This window comes from Hyaena hyaena, unplaced genomic scaffold, assembly GCF_003009895.1.
Source record: "Hyaena hyaena isolate Hyena2069 unplaced genomic scaffold, ASM300989v1 scaffold_410, whole genome shotgun sequence".
In the NCBI taxonomy this organism is placed as follows: Eukaryota; Metazoa; Chordata; class Mammalia; order Carnivora; family Hyaenidae; genus Hyaena; species Hyaena hyaena.
In genome coordinates, this window is record NW_024081042.1 from 697,432 (window position 1) to 717,235 (window position 19,804).

Consider the following 19,804-nt stretch of genomic DNA (forward strand, 5'->3'; position numbering starts at 1 on the left):
AATTTACAGTTATCTCCATCAAAACTTCAATTAATAAAATGCTAAATTAGTTTTAACTCTGAATTAGTTTTTTTCTTTAAGTTTTTATTTTAATTCCAGTTAGTTACATAGAGTTAACTTTCAGGTGTAGGTACATCTTTCTGTTGTACAACTGTACAACTTTCAGGTGTACAGTATAGTGATTCAACACTTTCGTACAACTGAGTGCTCATTACAAGTGCACTACTTAATCCCCATCACCTATTTAACCCCTCCAACCCACCAACCTCCCCTCTGGTACCCATCAATTTGTTCTCTAAAATTAAGAGTCTGTTGGGGCGCCTGGGTGGCTTAGTCGGTTAAGCGTCCGACTTTCGCTTAGGTCATGATCTCGCGGTTCGTGGGTTCGAGCCCCGCGTCGGGCTCTGGGCTGACTGCCAGCTCGGAGCCTGGAGCCTGTTTCAGTCTGTGACTCTCTCTCTCTCTGACCCTCCCCTGCTCACGCTGTCTCTCTCTCTCTCTCTCTCCTAGAAATAAAAATAAAAAACATTAAAAATTAAAAAAAAAAATAAAATAAAATAAAATTAAGAGTCTGTTTTTTGGTTTCTCTCTCTCTCTTTTTCTCTTTGCTCATTTCTTTTATATCTTAAATCACATATGAGTGAAACCATATGCTGTTATTTTTTCTCTGAGTTATTCCGCTTAGCAAAATACTCCCAGGCTCTATCCATGTCATTGTAAATGGGAAGACTTCATTCTTTTTTAGGGCTGAATAATATATACATATACTGTATCTTTTTTTAATAGTTGATTTATTTTTGAGACAGAGACAGAGCATGAGCTGGGAAAGGGTAGAGAGAGAGGGAGGCACAGAATCCAAAACAGGCTCCGGGCTCTGAGCTGTCAGCACAGAATCCGATGTGGGGCTCGAACCCACGAACCATGAGATCATGTCTGAGCTGAAGTCGGACGCTTAACCGACTGAGCCACCCGGGGCCCCTGTACTGTATCTTCTTTATCCATTCATCAATTAATGGAAACTTGGGCTGCTTACATATCTTGGCTATAAGAAATAATGCTGTGATAAATGTAGAGTTCCATGTATCCCTTTGAATTAGGGTTTTTGTATTCTTTGAGTAAATACCCAGTAGTGTGATTGCTGGATTATAGGGTAGATCTATTTTTAGTTTCTTGAGGAAACTCCATACTGTTTTCCAGAGTGGCCGCCCCAGTTATCTTTCCCATTAACAGTGCACAAGGATTCCTTTTTTTCCACATCCTTACCAACACTTGTTCTTTCTCGTGTTTTTGATTTTAACCATTCCAACAGGGTGAGGTGATAATCTTATTGTAGTTTTGATTTGCATTTCCCTGATGATAAGTGATGATGAACTCCTTTTCACGTGTCTGTTGACCATGTGTATGTTTTTGGAGAAATGTCTGTTCATGTCTTCTACCCATTTTTTAATTGGGTTATTTATCTTGGGGATGTTGAGTTTTATAAATTCTTCATATTATTTGGATATGTCATTTGCAAATATCTTCTCTCATTCTGTATGTAGGTTGCCTTTCAGTCTTGATGATTATTTTCTTCACTGTATAAAAGCTTTTATTTTGATGTAGGCCAAATAGGTTTATTTTTGCTTTTGTTTCCCTTGCCTCAAGAGACATATCTAGAAAAAAAGTTGTTATAGCTGATGTCAAAGAGGTTATTGCCTCTGTTCTCTCTTAGGATTTTTATGGTTTCAGGTCTCACATTTAGGTCTTTAACCCATTTTGAATTTATTTTTGTGTATGGTGTAAGAAAGTGATCCAGTTTCTTTTGCATGTTGCTGTCCAAGTTTCCCAGCACCATTTGTTGAAGAGACTCCTGTTCCCATTGGATAGTCTTTCCTGCCTTGTCAAAGATTAATTGACCATATAGTTGTGGGTTTGTTACTGTGTTTTCTATTCTTTTCTATTGACCTATATATCTATTCTTGTGCTAGTACCATAATATCTTGATGACTGCAGCATTGTAGTATAATTTGAAGTCTGGAATTGTGATGCCTCTAGCTTTGCTTTTCTTATTCAAGATTGCTTTGACTATTTGGGGTCTTTTGTAGTTCCATACAAATTTTAGAATCATTTGTTCTAGTTGTGTGAAAAATGCTATTGGTATTTTGGGTTTTTTTTATGTTTATTTATGTTTGAGAGAGAGAGAGAGAGACTGAGCGCTAACAAGGGAGGGGCAGAGAGAGAGAGGGAGACACACACAGAATCGGAAGCAGGCTCCAGGCTCTGAACTGTCAGCATGGAGCACAACATGGGACTTGAACCCACGAACCGTGAGATCATGACGTGAGCCGAAGTCGGACACTTAACTGACTGAGCCACTCAAGTGCCCCTTTTAGGGTTGTTGTTTTTGTTGTTGTTTACTGTTGGTATTTTGATACAGATTGCATTATATATGTGGATTACTTTGGGTAGTATAGACATTTTAACCATGTTTGTTCTTCCAATCCATGAGCATGGAATGTCTTTCCATTTCTTTGTGTTGCCTTCAGTTTTTTTCATCAGTGTTTTCTAGTTTTCAGAGTACAAGTGTTTCACCTCTTTAGTTAAGTGTATTCCTGGGTATCTTATTATTTTAGGTGCAATTGTAAATGAGAGTGTTTCCTTTATTTCTCTTTCTGCTGATTCATTGTGTATAGAAGTACAACAGATTTCTGTGTATTAATTATGTATCCTGCCACTTTACTGAGTCATTTATCAGTTCTAGCAGTTTTTTGCTAGAATCTGTCGGATTTTCCATACAGAGTATCATTCATCAGCAAAGAGTGAGAGTTTTACTTCTTCCTCACTGATTTGGATGTCTTGTATTTCTTTTTGTTGTCAGATTGCTGTGCCTAGGACTTGCAATACTATGTTGAATAAAAGTGGGGGGAGTGGACACATCCCTGTCTTGTTACTGACCTTAGGGGAAAAGCTCTCAGTTTTTTCCTATTAAGGATGATGTTAGCTGTAGGTTTTTCATAGATGGACTTTATTATGTTACCTCTAAACCTGCTATTTTGAGGATTTTTTTTCATAATGGATCTTGTACTTTGTCAAATGCTTTTCCTGCGTCTGTTGAAATGATCATTTGTAAAACCTTGAATTAGTAAAGGAGAATCCAAAAGAAAGCAGCAGTTGTTTGATAAGATTGATAAGATAAGTGATCCTTCAGGAAAAATAATTTCTGTTGTGTTGTCAGATTTTTACATGATGGATGAACCAGTAGTGTTTTGGTTATAAAAAAATTAACCAAAGTATAATACACTGAGGAGAGTGGCCAAAATGTAAGTATAACATATAAAACTTGTGGGTGAATATCCATATGTCTATACAGCAGTAGTGTAATTTCATAAATGTTAATATTGAGGAGAACGTCTTATCTTGTGTGCATTATTTAGAAGCAGTTAGAAGCAACCAGAGTTGAGCTACTTCTAAAAGAAAAAAATAGCAAGTAGTAGAATGTATCTAAGAAGTAGCTCTGTAGCCACAAACTGGATTCACATCTTAACTGATACTTCCTAGGTATATAATTTAATTTATCCAGGTTCTCTGTATCTCCATTTTAGTGCTCTGTGAAATAAAAGTAATTTTATTTTTAATTTTACAGGAACTAAAGCCACATAAAAATTTAACACAATGAATGTATTGCTGGATAAAAACAAATTTAATTATGTCACGTTCAAAATGGGGCTGATAAATATTTTTTTCGTAACATGTTTAAGAAGTGAGTGCTGGGGCTACCTGGGTGTCTCAGTCGGCTAAGTGTCTGACTTTGGCTCAGGTCATGATGTTGCGGTTTGTAAGTTTGAATCCTGCTTTGGGCTCTGTATTGACAGTGTGGAGCTTGCTTGGGATTCTCTCTTTCTGTGACAGTAAATAAATAAACTTAAACAAACAAAAAAGAAGTGATTGGTGACTTATTCCACAAGTTCAGGTATACAGTGTTGAGCTACTTTTTCAAGATAAGGAGAGAAATCTGGGGAATGAAAGAGAACTTTATATAGAAATCAATACACAGAATTTGTTCACTCAAAAAATATTAGGTTGAGTCTTAAGAAATTGCCCATGATAGGGGCACCTGGGTGGCTTGGTCGGTTAAGCGTACGACTTTCGCTTAGGTCATGATCTCGCGGTTCGTGGGTTCGAGCCCCGCGTCGGGCTCTGTGCTGACTGCCAGCTCAGAGCCTGGAGCCTGTTTCAGTCTGTGACTCCCTCTCTCTCTGACCCTCCCCTGCTCGCTCTGTCTCTCTCTCTCCTAGAAATAAATAAAAATATATATAAAAAAAGAAATTGCCCATCATAATTAACCTTTTTAACATACAAAGTGGACATTCCATGTGGTTCGACCCTAATAGTCAGAAAATAGAAAGTCTAAATAGTTGGGTTAATAATAATAGATTTTTAAAGGACCGTTAGAAATTGATCCTGTTTTTCTGTGTGTGTGTGTGTGTGTGAGAGAGAGAGAGAGAGAGAGAGAGAGAGAGAGAGAAAGAGAGATTGGACATAAAGTAGGTGTTGAAACTAGTTCCAGTATCTTCTGAGCTCCCCTCCCACTTGATGAAAGAGATGCCTTTTATGGATGCTGAATTTATTGTGGTACAATGTCTAGGAGGATAAAAATCTCTAGACTGTCAAATAAAAGTACAGTTTACCTGGTTTGATGAAGCTCCCTTTAATGCCTAATTAAATCATCAGAAACCTACCCAGAGATTATCTTTTCATGGGTTATACATAGTTTTTATTAAGAGTAACATGATTTTCATGCCCTAGGATATTTTGGCTTATTTAGGATGCTTTCAATTCAAATGTGGGATTCATTACTTAATTTTGATAAAAGAAACAATTTACTAAGTAGCTACAATAACTTTAAAAACAAATTAACTTGAACTTGCCTTTGAAAACCTTCGTGGCTGGTGTGAGGGAGACAGGAGGGTTTGTGTAGGACGACTTTCACCATCACTAACAGAATCACTACTATCTATTGGCTCAATGGAATCTTTTTCTTTTTGTGCAACTGTAACAAAGAACCTATCCAATGACACTTGCTTTTGCCTCCTTTTGAGGATTTTGTGGAAATGTGACATTGCATTGTCGTTAAACAGATTCATTGCTTGCACTGCTTTATATAGCCTTATTTGGGTGGTGCTTTTCTAGAAAATTTTGCACTGTTTCCCACATTTTACACATCTATCTCATCTCATTTGAAGTGAGAGTTTCCTTCGCCTTTTTCTCCTCCTCCTCTGCAGGCAAGATGCAGACATAGACTTCTTAGAAAATCTTGCCGTTTTGGCTACTCGGATACCTCGTTTGTACTTCTTGATGATTTCTTTTGTAACTTCCACTGTAATCATCTTCTTACCGCCTTTCTTTTCAACCTTTTTCTGCATGGGAGCCATTGTATATGCTCACATCAGTGTTGACTACAGTACAGTATTAATAAACTCTTGTCATATACTGTATTTAATGTAATTGGCAATAAGGCAGCAGAAGGAAGGGTCTGTATCTGCAGACAGCCTGACCTAGAATGAAGCAAAGCATTCCTAAGCTTACTCTTCTATGGAAAGGAAAGGACTGTCCACAGGTGCTTTGAAGTGACAAAAAATACACTAGTGCCAGTTGTGGGCACCTTCCAACATTCTGAAAAATTACTGATTTCTGCCAAACACTGTGCCTTTAGACCAAGCATCTGAGCATGGGAGATGGTTTCCCCACAATCCCGCGCTGAGAGAGAGCGCGAGGAGCTATTGGCTCAATTATGATCACATGACATTTGACATCACTTACTACTTGTTTATCAAAGTAAAATTTATTAGCAATGTTTGTTTCTCTTGCAGAACACTAGCAGAACAAGTTACTTGCAATCCAGTGTTGTACAAATACATATAAACCAAAACTTGACAAAATTATAAGGCAGAATTTGTCAAAGGCAAAATCATTGTGGTAGATTTTCTTTTCAGTAATAAACACACCAATTAAGAGGGGAATGAAAAGTTAAATAACTTAATTTGCAAGTGTTTTCTAAAAAACATGTATAAGACCCCTCAAAAATGGCTTTGTGATAGTATAAAGCTGTAATTTCCAAACTGTGCACTGAGGTAACATGGAGCTCCAGAGGGACATTTGGAATATTTTGAATTTTTAAGAGAAACACAGCAACATTTAACATCTTTTAGGTATCATAGAACTACTAGGGATTGAGGTAGTTTACAGTTTAGACATTAGATCTCACTCAATTCGTTTAATCACATATTTTGTTTTAAGAGCAAAATAAAGGGGCACCTGGGTGGCTCAGTTGGTTAAGTGTCTGACTTTGGCTCAGGTCATGATCTCATGGTTTGTGGGTTTGAGCCCTGTGTCGGGCTCTGTGCTGACAGCTAGCTCAGTCTGGAGCCTGTTTCAGATTCTGTGTCTTCCTCACTCTCTGACCCTCCCCTATTTATGCTGTCTCTCTCTCTCTCTCTCTCTCTCAGAAATAAATAAAACATTAAAAAAAATTTTTTAAAGTGAAATAAAATTTTTTCTTTCAATTTATAACCCTCTCACCTCCCCCCCGCACCCCCCAATCTCCACCCCACAACCCGCTGTCAATGACTATTAAGCTGTTTGGACCTAACTACTTGAAAAGGAAATTTAGGGGCACCTGGGTGGCTCAGTCGGTTAAGTGTTCAACTCTTGGTTTCGACTCAGTTCATAATCTCCGGGTTTGTGAGTTCGAGCCCTGTGTCGGGCTCTGCACAGACAGCTACAGAGCCTGCTTGGGATTCTCTGTCTCCTCTCTCTGCCCCTTCCCTGCTGTCTCTCTATCTCAAAAAGAAACATTAAAAAAAAAAAAGAAAATTTAGCTATTTCCTTTGGCCTACTCTATGGACTGAGAAACTTCAGGAAAATCTAGTATAAAACAAATATCAGTTATTTTCAGAGTGTTGTACAGACTATGTTCTCTGATCACAATACAATTAAATTAGAAATCTGTGTATAAGATAGTTACAAAAACCTCATATTGTGGAGGAAAAGAAAGAAAGAAAGCACTTCTAACCTTGACCATCATAGAAATCCCAGTGGCTATTAGGATTACCCAGAAATGAACAATAGAAAAAATAATTACGTGTCAGATCCTGTGGAACACAGTTAAAAAGATACTTCTCAAGAGAAATTTATAGTAAATAGAGATATAGAACAAATAAAAATAGGAATTTAAAAGGCATATTAATGTATATGTGACATAGGTTTTAAAATATTTGTATATCACTTAGTTTTTGCTGCATAATAAACTAATTCGAAAATCAGGTAGCTTAAAACAATAGCCATATTATACAGCTAATAATTCTTTGGGTTGGCAGAGTGGTTCTTCTAGTCTAGGCCAGTTCAGCTGATATCTGCTGGGCTCCCTCATTCATCACTGGTGGGTTGGCTGGTGATTAGATGATCTAAGGATGGTCTCACACAAGTTACTGGGTATTGGCTGTGTCCTTGGTTGTCTTCTACATAACCTCATCTTGTAGCAGGCTAGCACAGTGCTGTTCACATGGTGGTTTTAGAATAAGAGCAGCAAGAGAGGACATTCTCAGATGTATAAGCAGTTTTCAAGTGCATTTGATTAATGTTCCATTACCAAAACAAGACACACAGCTACACCTGGAATTGGTGCAGGACCAGACTATGCAGAGGCATTGGAAAGGGAATTATAGCCATTTTTGCCAACGATATACTACAGTTTGACCATGAGTAATTTTTTGCTAATAGATTTGAAAACTTAGCTGAAATGAACAACTTCCTAGTGGAAAAAAAATGTACCCAGCTAACTCAAGAAGAAATGAAAACCTGAAGAGTTCTAAAAATAAAGAAATTATATCAGTAGCTAAAAATGTTTAACCTCTTCCAACCCCTTGAAAAAAGGTAATCTTGCAGATGGAACTCCAGCAAACATTCAAAGAACAGATAATTCCTTATTAAATGATGTAGAGAAGGTAAGGAGGGAATACTACCCAACTCATTCTGTGAGGCTAGCAAAACCATGACACTGAGAATGTGACCAAGACAGCATGAGAAAAGGTGCTTATAAGCCAGTTTCACTTATGAACATAGGTTTAAAAATTATAAATAAAACATTAGTAAATTAAATCCAGTAAAGAATACCTGTAAAAATTTCAGGGGGGGTACCTGGGTGGATCAGTCAGTTAAGCATCTGACTTCAGCTCAGGTCATGATCTTACGTTTTATGAGTTTGAGCCCCGCGTTGGGTTCTGTGCTGATAGCTCAGAGCCTGGAACCTGCTTCAGATTTGGTGTCTCCCTCTCTCTCTCTGCCCCTCCCCCACTCATATTCTCTCTCTCTCTCTCTCTCTCAAAAATAAACATTAATTTTTTAATTAAAAATTTTTCAAGAAAGGTTTGTCCCAGGTCTTGCAAACTTGCAAATTTTACATTGCAGGGCTCTAAGTTTAACATTAGAAAGTCAGTTAATTTACCGCATTTATAGATGAAAGGGGAAAATTATATGTCCATATCAATGGGTGCAAAAGAAGCACAATTTAATAACATGAAACACCTATTTGTGGTTGAAAAGGTAAAAGAAAAAAATCTTAGGAAATTAGGAATACAAATGAGCTGCCTTACCTCCCCTTCCAAGAAAAAAGACTGCAAACATCATATGTCATGATAAAATGCTATCCCCTGAATTTAGGCATTGTTGTATTTAAGAGGCTTTAGTTGTATTTATGTTTTGTATTGCTTTTATGTCTGAAATACCTGCGGGAGTTGGAGGAATGGAAAGAGTACCATTCCTGAAAGCCCTTTGGAAGCTTCATTATTCAGACTGGAAAATAATTAGAGGAAAACAGAATAAAAATAGAATGGGATGAACTTTAGTGAAACTTCAGATAAATTCCAAGAGATGTTAAAATTGCCATATAAAAGATTTTAAAATTAACCATGTTACAAATCACAAAGTGCAATGCATAGATTCTTTTAAGTTTTGAAACAATTTCAAACTTACAGTTTGAAATTCAAATTTGCAGTAGTACAAAAAATACTGTGCACTCTTCACTCAATACCCAGCTTCCTTGTTTGTTAGCTTTTTTCTTTATTTGCTTTATTCTCTCTCTCTAATTTGCACACACATACACATACTTTTTCTTAAAACAGGTAAGTTGCAGCATAATGCCCCATTACCCTTATGTCAGTTCATATTTCATAAAAACATACGCTTTCCTATGTAACCACATTGCATTTGTCACATTAACACAGATAAGTATTTACTGGTTCATAGATCTAACTCGTATTTTGCTAGTTCCTAATAATAATGTCCTTTATAAATCTAAGATCCAATCCAGGATTAGACATTGCACTTGTCACGTTTCTTTAATCTCATCCAATCCTGCAGTTCTTCGGTCTTTATCTTTCATGACACATTTTGAAGAGTACAGACTAGTTTTTATAGAATGGCAGGTTTAGGTTTGTCTCATTTTCCTCAAGTGGTGGTGGTGGTGGTGGTGGTGATTTTGGTCAGGAATACCATAGAAGTGATATTTTCTCAGTGCATCAGACCAGAAGCACACATTGTGGATAAGTACTTTGTGGGGAGCCACTTGAGACTATAAAATATCAGTGCATGGATTTTAATATCTGTGAGATACAGTAATTTAAAAATAATGTAGAATTGATTGAGAAGTTGCTAAAGAAGTATGCTGTGATATAAGTAGAAGTTGGTAGGTAATCTAATGATTAGCATATATAAGCCTCAGCTTGTTTGAAATGCTTGCTTTTACACTGGACAAAAGTAGATGTTACACAGATAATACAGAAAGCTTTAGATATACATATATTTCCAGCTTTAACTTTCTACTTGATCTGAATTTTAACATCAGTATTAATACCTCTTCAGTAACTTTCTGTTATAACCAGACACTCTGTAAATAATGTTTTGAAGACTAGGTAGTGTGTGTATAGCCTTTGAAATTGTAGATTGAAAAGGATTTTTGAAGTCATTCAGACTTTTATCTAATTTATTTAGACCTAATTCTATAAACAAACTAGAAACTTAAAAGAAGATTGATTTATGGGACGCCTGGGTGGCTCAGTTGTTTGAGCGTCTGACTTCTGCTCAGGTCATGATCTCATGGTTTGTGGGTTCAAGCCCCGCGTTGGGCTCTGTGCTTACAGCTAGCTCAGAGCATGGAGCCTGTTTCAGATTCTGTGTCTCCTTCTCTCTCTGACCCTCCCTTGCTCATGCTGTCTCTCTCTCTCTCAGAAATAAATAAAACATTAAAACTTTTTTTTTTTAAAAAGATAGATTTACCCAGTGATTGATATGTTATGTGAAATGGCACATGTTGCTGCCATTACAAACAATTGAAATCCCATAAAATACAGAAATATATTTGCTAGTGGAGAATTTTTGTTTGCAAAAGCCAGATAGCAAGAATTTAAATCTGAGATGATGGCAAGTAGGCAGCATTTATCCTAATGAATTCCCATTCCCCACATTCCCAACAAGTATACAAACCTTAACATTTGAGCATTAAACTCTATCCCATCTAGGTGACTTCTTTCTTTAAGTAAGTAGATGAAAGCTAGCATAATAGTTGAAATGTATTTGCTAGACTTTTATAGTAATAATTCATTCCCAAATTTGAATCTTTACTAAAGATTGGGAGGCACGATATTGGTCAAAACTATTGGTGTTTAATAAATTGTGTGTGTGTGTGTGAAGGCTGTACTGTTACTGTAATTTTCTGACCAAGTCCAGAATGTAGCCTGTCGTTGGTTTGTAGTATACACATTTAATTCATGTTATCCTTATCCAGAACAAAAGAGATGAACACTTACTGAAAAAAAGAAATGTTCCCCAAGAAGAAAGTTTAGAAGATTCAGATGTTGATGCTGATTTTAAAGCAGTAAGTTACTTTGGTATTGTAAGGTGTTTTTACAATAATTTTATAATCAGAGAACTTCATTTTTAATCTAAGACCAATTTTACAATGATAATAATGTATATTAACTCATAACTATTAGAATATTATTTAATAAATGTAATTTAGCTAATAAACTATTCCCTGAACTGTCTTTTTTCCTTTTAAGCAAAATGTAACACTAGAAGCGATATTGCAGGTATGTTATTAACTTAATATTCACATTTTGAAGTATTTTGAAATTGATTTTTTTTAAATTTCTAAAATTTACATTTGGTGTTACAGAATGCCACAAGTGATAACCCAGTGGTCCAGTTAAGTGCTGTCCAGGCTGCAAGGTAAATACTAATTTGTTCAGAGGAAGTATTATTATAGGTATCTTAGTAGTCTAGAAGTAATACATTGCTCTCTCTGTTCATGGTTTGAAAATTACAGCAATTAATTTCTTATATTTCTTTTTCTAGAAAGTTATTATCCAGTGACAGAAACCCACCAATTGATGACCTAATAAAATCTGGGATTTTACCAATTCTAGTCAAATGTCTAGAAAGAGATGATAAGTAAGTATGGATTTGAATCCTTTTTCACTTTTTTCACTTAACTGAAAACTTAGGGTTATTATTTAACCAATGGATTCATTTAGGTTTTGCATTTATTATTTATTTCATTTGTCATGTATTTTTATGTAGTTTTCTAATTCTATGATCATATTCCGTAGACCTAAAGTACTTCTTTTTTTAGTATTTGAAGTGTATGTATATCTTCTAGTAAAATTTTAGCTTCTGTTTATTGCCTATTCTAACTTACCTCAAATATTTATAGTCTTTATTTATTTTGTTTTTGTTTTTAGTAATATTTTAAAACAACCCAAATAGTGTTTTGAGTCACTCTTTGCTTATGAATCTATATATAGATTAACCTCATGACTGAGTCAACATGAATGATTTCCAGAACCAAGTGGCTCTTACCCTGGGAATATTCCAGCTGATCCACTGATCTTCTGTGAAGTCTTTAACAGAACTCCAACCATGATTAATTGTCTAATATCATGCTTTTTATTTGCAGTAAATTAAAAATCAGGTTATACTTTTCCAGAATGGAAAGGAAAAAATACTACATTGTATCTTTTAAGGTGTGGCCACATTTCTATTAGTGTTCAGAGATATCTTGGTGTGCGGTATCTTAAACCTCATCAGTTTGAATTAACTGGGAAAATGTGAGTTTTCACTCCACAAAGTATTTTAAAACAAATGCGTTTTGCATTTGAGAGTATTTAGACTAAAATTTGGTGTATTTTGCTAAATTTTATCTTAAGGAATTTTCAGTTGACTAGATAAATGTTGCCACTAAGGATTTTTATTTAGAAATACTTCTTTCTGCTTTTATTATATGCTGTGACCGTCCCTCAAAAATGCTTAACACTTACTTTACACAATCATATATATTTTCTGTAGCAAGATTTATTTAAGTGAAAATAAGTTTTATTTCAGCTATTTAAAAAACTGTCTTTTAGGGACCCTCTTTTTCTCCTTGATCCCCTTCTCTTTCTTGCATCCTTTTTTTTTTTTTTTTTTTTAAAGCTTTATATTCCAGCCTTTGGCATAGCCTCATTTGTGTGGATGTGTCTGTGGATATATACAAAAAATTATGCTAAAATATATACAGACCTGTGTAACTATTACCCAAAGCCAAAACAGAAAATTATCAGTATTTTGGATCTGTATTTATGAATTTGTCATGGGAAATAGTGTTATCATATAAAAGCCCATAGACCTTGGAACCAAATAGACATTGATTTAAATCCGGAGTTTGCTATTGACAAAAACCTTTTGAGGCTTTTGAGCTCAGATACCTCATCTACAAAAGTGAGGTGGTTGTGAGGAATGGAAATAATATACACAAAACACTATACAGTATCAAATTTACAATAAATGCTCATTTATTGTTTACTTATTGCACTCATTCTTTTTCTATATCTTCATTTTCTTTTTTTTCAAATGATAGAATATTCCCTGCTTTGTAATTTTATTTTGTATATCTCACTGTTTTCTCGTTTAAGGCCTTCATTTCCAATATTTTGCCAAGCTACGAGGGCTAGCTTAATATAATGATCCCTTCTAGCCTGGAATGGCATAAACTCATCATCTTTGATCTTATTGTTCATTAGCTTCTTCTCTACCTCTAATATCCTCTTTATTCCCTGCCTTTTGCCAAAATTCGTCCTAATTCTTATCTGCTACTCCATTTTCCTATCTGGCCCATCTTTTTTACCTCACTGCTTGTTCTGTCTCCCACTTATTCTCCTTAAAACCTTTTTCCTTCTTGGCTTTCTCTAACCTTTGATATTACAACCTTACTCTCTTTCTTTGATATTTATAGAGCTTTCTTCTAAGTCCCTAACCTTTGGTTCTCCTCAGTTTTTGCTCACTACACCCCCTCCCACCTTGGTATTCTATTTAAAGGAATTTATATTCTTACAGCCAATCTGTCCTAACTTGATGTACATAATTTCCTTTCAGTAGGTCTTTCCATCAGTCTTTAACCTTTTTTATCCTAATTCTACATACCATGGACTCACATTATTATTTTCTATACTCTATAGTAGCCCTCTATACTCAGTATGTCTATAGAATAAATTCCAATTTCTGAAGCTTGAGATTTGAGTTCTACTCCCCCTCCCCTCCACTGACACACACTTGGATAACCTACCCTTCCAGTTTCATCCCGGTACATTTTCTGCATACTTTCTTGGCTTCTGCTCTCTTGATCTGTTCCTTGTCATCCATACACATTGTGGTCATTCCACCCATGATACTTTTATTTGTATTTCCAGCTGTCAGTGCCTTTCTTTCTTTATCTGTCTTTGGAAAGCTAGGTCAGTTTTCACTTTCTTTGTGAGGTGTTCTGTTGCAATTCCAAATTGTAATGATCTCATCTTTTTAGTAAAATTATGCAGCCTTGTAATACTATCTCCAGTGTGTAAAGCAGATTGATGTAGTGGAGTCAGATGGGGTCCTGGCTTTAAGACAGAGGCTGTGGCAATGATTCAAGGTAAATGGGTGAAGGCCTCAACCAGTACAGTGATGGTAAGAGTGGTACTATAAATATAAGGTATAGTTAGAAGGTAAAACTGACATGACTTTTAGATTAGATGTTTATGGGAGAGAAAGGAGTCAAGGACAATAATGACTACCCAAATGTTGCAGCTATCAGTCACTAGACATAAACAAGTAGGTTTATATTGCCTGACTTTGGGAGCCAGTGAGATAGTCTGTTGGAGATATCCAATAGGCATTTGGATTATAACAAAGTGAAATTAAAGGACAGGGTAAAGGATAACCATATAGATCTGTGGGTCATAAATTTAAGTGGTACTTAATGTGTCTAAAGATTTTTTTATTGTGTTTTACAGTCCTTCATTACAGTTTGAAGCTGCTTGGGCGTTAACTAATATAGCATCAGGAACTTCTGCACAGACTCAAGCTGTTGTACAGTCTAGTAAGTAAATTAACATCCATATTTGCTGGGATTTAAAAAAAAAAATTAAGGCAAGGTGGGGCACCTGGGTGACTCAGTTGGCTAAACATTGGACTTCGGCTCAGGTCATGATCTCACGGTTCGAGTTGAACCCCATGTTAGGCTCTGTGCTGACAGCTCAGAGCTGGGAACCTGCTTCGGATTCTGTGTCTCCCTCTATCTCTGCCCCTCCCCTGCTGTCTCTCGTGTGCTCTCTCTCTCTCTCTCAAAAATAAAAGCAAGGAAGTGGAGTTTATTGTAAAGACTGAATTTTATCGTCTAGTATTTTTAAAGTAGTGAATTTTAGGAGTTACTTTTGATGGTTGATATTTTTCCCATAGCTATCATCAGTCTATCATTAAATAATTTTAATTGTGGTTACTGAAAGTGAATAGTTTTTTCTTTTTGGGTAGGGACTGTCTGCTAACGACAGGTTTTAAAATTTCTGTTTCTGGGGCGCCTGGGTGGCTCAGTGGTTGAGCATCCGGCTTCAGCTCAAGTCATGATCTCACGGTTCGTGGGTTCAAGCCCCGCATCGGGCTCTGTGCTGACAGCTAGCTCAGAGCCTGGAGCCTGTTTCAGATTCTGTGTCTCCCCCTCTCTCTGATCCTCCCCTGCTCATGCTGTCTCTCTCTCTCTCTCTCTCTCCCAGAAATTAAAAAAAAAAAAAAAAAAAATTAAAAAAAATTTTCCGTTTCTAGTACCTCCAGTGTATTGAGTAGCTTATGCCTTTTAACTTGGAACATCTATATTTTTAAAATTTTGCCCGCCTCAGGATGGGCTGTTATTAGTGTATATTGACCCAAACTGACAAAAAAGCACTTTGAAAACAATTAGATGTCACCAAGTACTCTTAACATGTGTAACACTTAACTGGCTTTAGGTGGCACTGAAAATGATTTTAAGTAGTATATGATATAGCAGTAAGTTACATTGTGTCAGTTAGGGAGAATACTACTCTCTCTCAGATATTTTGGTAATATCAAAGGAGAAAGCTCCTAGTTAGATGTTAGTGGTACCGAAAAGGTAGCAGGTTTTAGACTAGGGCTTTCAGTAGAGACTAGTAGGTATAAGTTAAAAACAGTGTTTTGTTTGCATTTTTAATCTTTTGGTTGCTTTCTATTTGTGATGCTGGTAAGTGCTGCTTGTCTTCTATTTACAGAAGTGATAAATAACATTAAATTACAAATGTGAGTCGGTTGAAACCCTCATACATTGCTGGTGGCAAAGTAAAATGGTACAGCCCCTTTGGAAAACAGTTTATCAAAAGGTTAATAATAGAGTTATCATATGACCCAGCACTTCTACTACTAGATGGAAGCAAGAGATACGAAAGCATGTTCACACAAAGACTTGTACACAGATGTTGTACATTTACTCATAATGGCCCAAATATGGAAATAATCTCAATATCCATTAACTGATATAAGTAGATAAACAAAATTTGTTATATGATGGAATACTATTCAGCAATAAAAAAGAATGAACTACTCACTATCAACAATAGCCAAATTATGGAAAGAGTCCAAATGCCATTGAGTGACGAATGGATAAAGAAGATGTGGTGTGTGTGTGTGTGTGTGTGTGTGTGTGTGTGTGTGTGTGTGTAGTGGAATATTATTCAGTGATCAAAAAGAATGAAATTTTGCTATTTACAACAACATGGGTGAAACTAGAATGGAACTAGGATAATTGCTAGCAACAATGTGAATGGAGCTAGCATAATTGCTAAACTAAATAAGTCAGAGAAAGACAAATACCATATGATTTCACTAATAGGTGGAATATAAGAAACACAACAGGTGAACATAGGGGAAGGGAAGGAAAGGTAAGATAAAAACAGAGAAGGAGACAAACTTTAAGAGACTCTTAAATACAGAGAACAAACTGAGGGTTGCTGGAGGGGAGGTGGGTGGAGAATGGGCTAAATGTGTGATGGACATTAAGGAGGGCGTTTTTGGGATGAGCACTGGGTGTTATGTGTAAGTGATGAATCACTAAGTTTTGTTCTTGAAAACATTATTACACTATATGTTAACTAACTTGGATTTACATAAATTTTTTAAAAAGGATGAACTACTGATCCATGCTATATATGGAGGAACCTCAAAAACATTATGCCAATTGAAAGAAACCAAACACATACACAAAAACCACTTAGACAATATCATGTGTATGAAGTGTCCAGGATATAAAAATCTATAGAGACAGAAAGCAAATTAAATGGTTACCTAAAGCTGGAGGAGTGGGCAGTAGGAGTGCTATATGGGTGTGACACTCTTTTGGGGGTGATGGAAATGTAAAATTAAATTGTGGTGGTAACTACACAATTCTGTATAAATACTAAAAACCATTGCATGTATACTTTAACAGGTAAAACCTTTATCTTAATAAAGCTGTTAAAAGTGTGAGTTGATTTTAATTTAAGTGTTATATAAATAATACACGTGGTGCAGAGAGATACAGCAAAGAGGCCTGGAAGTAGTACACACTTGACTGAAATTTAAGAAAAAATGATCTAGCTTATGTTTAGCTGCCCACCTGGAATGGGTATGATACCATTGTTTTAGAACTTAAGTTAACATATAAATTATGTAAGAGTAAGGATTATAGTGATAAATTCTTTTATTATACAAGGCAAGCCAGATATGAGAATAATCAGTTCTTTAATACCATATCAGCAATTGGGATCATATTGATGAAAGTATTATATTCTTTATTTAAAAATTTTTTTACTGTTTATTTATTTTGAGAGAGAGAGCGAGCGCCAATGGGGGAGGGGCAGAGAGAGGGAGAACAGAATCTGAAGCAGGCTCCAGGCTCTGAGCTGTCAGCAAAGAGCCCAGCGTGGTGCTTGAATCCTCGAGTGGTGAGATCATGACCTGAGCTGAGGTTGTATGTTCAACTGACTGAACCACCCAGGTGCCCTCTAAAGTATTATATTCTAAGTTTATATGTTTAGGGAGTGGATGTCTCTTTTTTTTTTAATGCATTATAGGAAAAATTTCACATTGCTATTTTTTTTAGTTAATGATACAGCAACTTTTAAATTTTGTCAGTACATGTGTTACTTGAATATTATTAGGGGAAATACAAAAATTAATTTTTTTAGGGTAAAGGTTATTCATTCAGTGAACTATAATGGGGTAACTATAGTGTGTCAGGCTCTGTGTGTGTGTGTGTGTGTGTGTGTGTGTGTGTGTGTCTCTGTGTGTCTGTGTGCGTATATATTTAAGTTTATTTATTTACTTATTTATTTATTTTGAGAGAGAGCAGGAGAGAGAGAATCCCAGCAGGCTCCGCTGTGCCAGCACAGAGCCCAGTGCGAGGATCAAACTCAACAAACCATGAGATCATGACCTGAGCCAAAATCGAGTTGGTTGCCTAACCAACAGAGCCATACAGACGCACCCAGACTCTGTATGTTTTATCAACTTAGTCTGAAATCTATAAACTCCTCAACATTTTATAGTGTCAATATTTGTTTTTCTTTATTATAGATGCCGTACCTCTTTTTTTGAGACTTCTCCATTCACCACATCAGAATGTTTGTGAACAAGCAGTATGGGCTTTGGGAAATATTATAGGTAAGTTGGATTTAGGGTTAAAAAGACTCCAATTAAGAATCTTAATTAACTTTTTTCCTACATTGGCATAGCCATTACATCCTATGTTTCCTCTAATTTTAATGTGAGTTGACTATCTTCTTGCCTCATAAATACTAACTTAAGATGGTACTTCTTGAAACAGATATGCAGTTTGCTATCAGGATTTTTAGGTTAAATTTGTGTTCTCCAAATCAAAATCTGGAGAAACAGAAACACTTGATGCCCTTGTCTAATGGTGAGGAAACATAGAACATCAGTGTTCCAACATGAGCCATTGCATACATTTCAGACTTTCTCATCCTGAATGTAATTTTTTTTTAAATACAATTTTCATTTCTGTAGGTGATGGTCCTCAATGTAGAGATTATGTCATATCACTGGGAGTTGTCAAACCTCTTCTGTCCTTCATCAATCCCTCCATTCCCATCACCTTCCTTCGGAACGTCACATGGGTCATTGTCAATCTCTGCAGGAATAAGGATCCCCCACCGCCTATGGAGACAGTTCAGGAGGTAAATGAAGAATTGCAAAGCCCAGATGGTATATTTTCCCTATGTTATGCTCTAGAGTTTCATGCACAGGGAATGAAATAATGCATATACTGATTTCATTGCAGGTATGAGATTTTTTTAAGTAACGTATCATATTTAATTTTTGACTCCTGTGAAATAGAAGTTGAGTATATTGTGGCACCTGAAAGAATGTTAGTCCACCTTAATGCTTACTTTTTAATGACTCTTTTCATAAAAAGAAAACAAACTTTCAAAAAGAAAAATACAAAAGGGAGAGAGTCAAATCTCAGAAATTGTATTACTACATTGCATTGTTGGTTTACTGCTAAAAAGAAAAAAAATAAAGGATTGCTGCAGATAAAACCTAGTGTATTTAAATTCAAATGTTCTTGAATGAATTTACATTAAATCCAATTGAAATTTCCTTAGATTTCTGACAAAATTAGTGTTCTTAAATGTGTGACATGCTTTGCATTAAACTATTAAAACAAAGTAGAAAATTTTCTATTTACACTTAATTTGTAAATGGATCTGAATATTTTAAGTTTTTAAAAATTCTTCCTTTAATCACTTAACTGTGTCAAAAAATGTTAACTGTGAATCTTTATAATTGACATCTTACGCCAGCTTCTGCTGCATTGTGCTATTATGGAAAGGATACTTAGTGTGATTCCACCTCCTTCCTCCCAGATTTAAAAAAAAAAAAAAAAAAGAAAAAAGCCTTTAAGCCCTGAATTCAGCAAACTGTATACTTTGTACTGATTGTGATTTTCTTGACTAAATATGGAGCCAGAAACTTTAATTTGACTCAAGTAGCTTATTAAATAAAATCTTATTTTACTTTAGACAGGTAAGTGAGATGACAGTTTTAAGAATAGCTTTTTTTTAGGGACACCTGGTTGGCTCAGTCAGTTGAGCATCAGACTTCGGCTCAGGTCATGATCTCGCGGTTCATGGGTTCAAGCCCCGCATTGGGCTTTCTGCTGACAGCCAGCTCAGAGCCTGGAGTCTGTTTCAGATTCTGTGTCTCCCTCTCTCTGACCCTCCCCTGTTCATGCTATCTCTCTCTCTCTCTCTCCTGTAAATTAAAAAAATAAAATAAAATAATAAATTAAAAATAAATTAATTAAAAAAGAATAGCTTTTTTTAGGTGTGCCTGGCTGGCTCAGTTGGTGGAGCATGTGACTCTTGATATTACGGTTGTACGTTTGAGCCCCACGTTGGGTGTTAGAGATTACTTAAAA

The 19,804-nt window shown here is 35.8% G+C and overlaps 1 protein-coding gene across 1 annotated transcript in view; it reads left to right on the forward strand.

The window, feature by feature from the left end:
* Window positions 1-19,804, forward strand: part of KPNA3 (karyopherin subunit alpha 3) — a 96,278-nt gene that overhangs the window by 52,420 nt on the left and 24,054 nt on the right. The window contains exons 3-9 of the mRNA XM_039252194.1: window positions 10,820-10,909; window positions 11,094-11,123; window positions 11,210-11,262; window positions 11,389-11,484; window positions 14,337-14,422; window positions 17,941-18,027; window positions 18,391-18,560. Coding sequence (XP_039108125.1) covers window positions 10,820-10,909; window positions 11,094-11,123; window positions 11,210-11,262; window positions 11,389-11,484; window positions 14,337-14,422; window positions 17,941-18,027; window positions 18,391-18,560 — 612 coding nt within the window. The remainder of the gene's footprint in view (window positions 1-10,819; window positions 10,910-11,093; window positions 11,124-11,209; window positions 11,263-11,388; window positions 11,485-14,336; window positions 14,423-17,940; window positions 18,028-18,390; window positions 18,561-19,804) is intronic.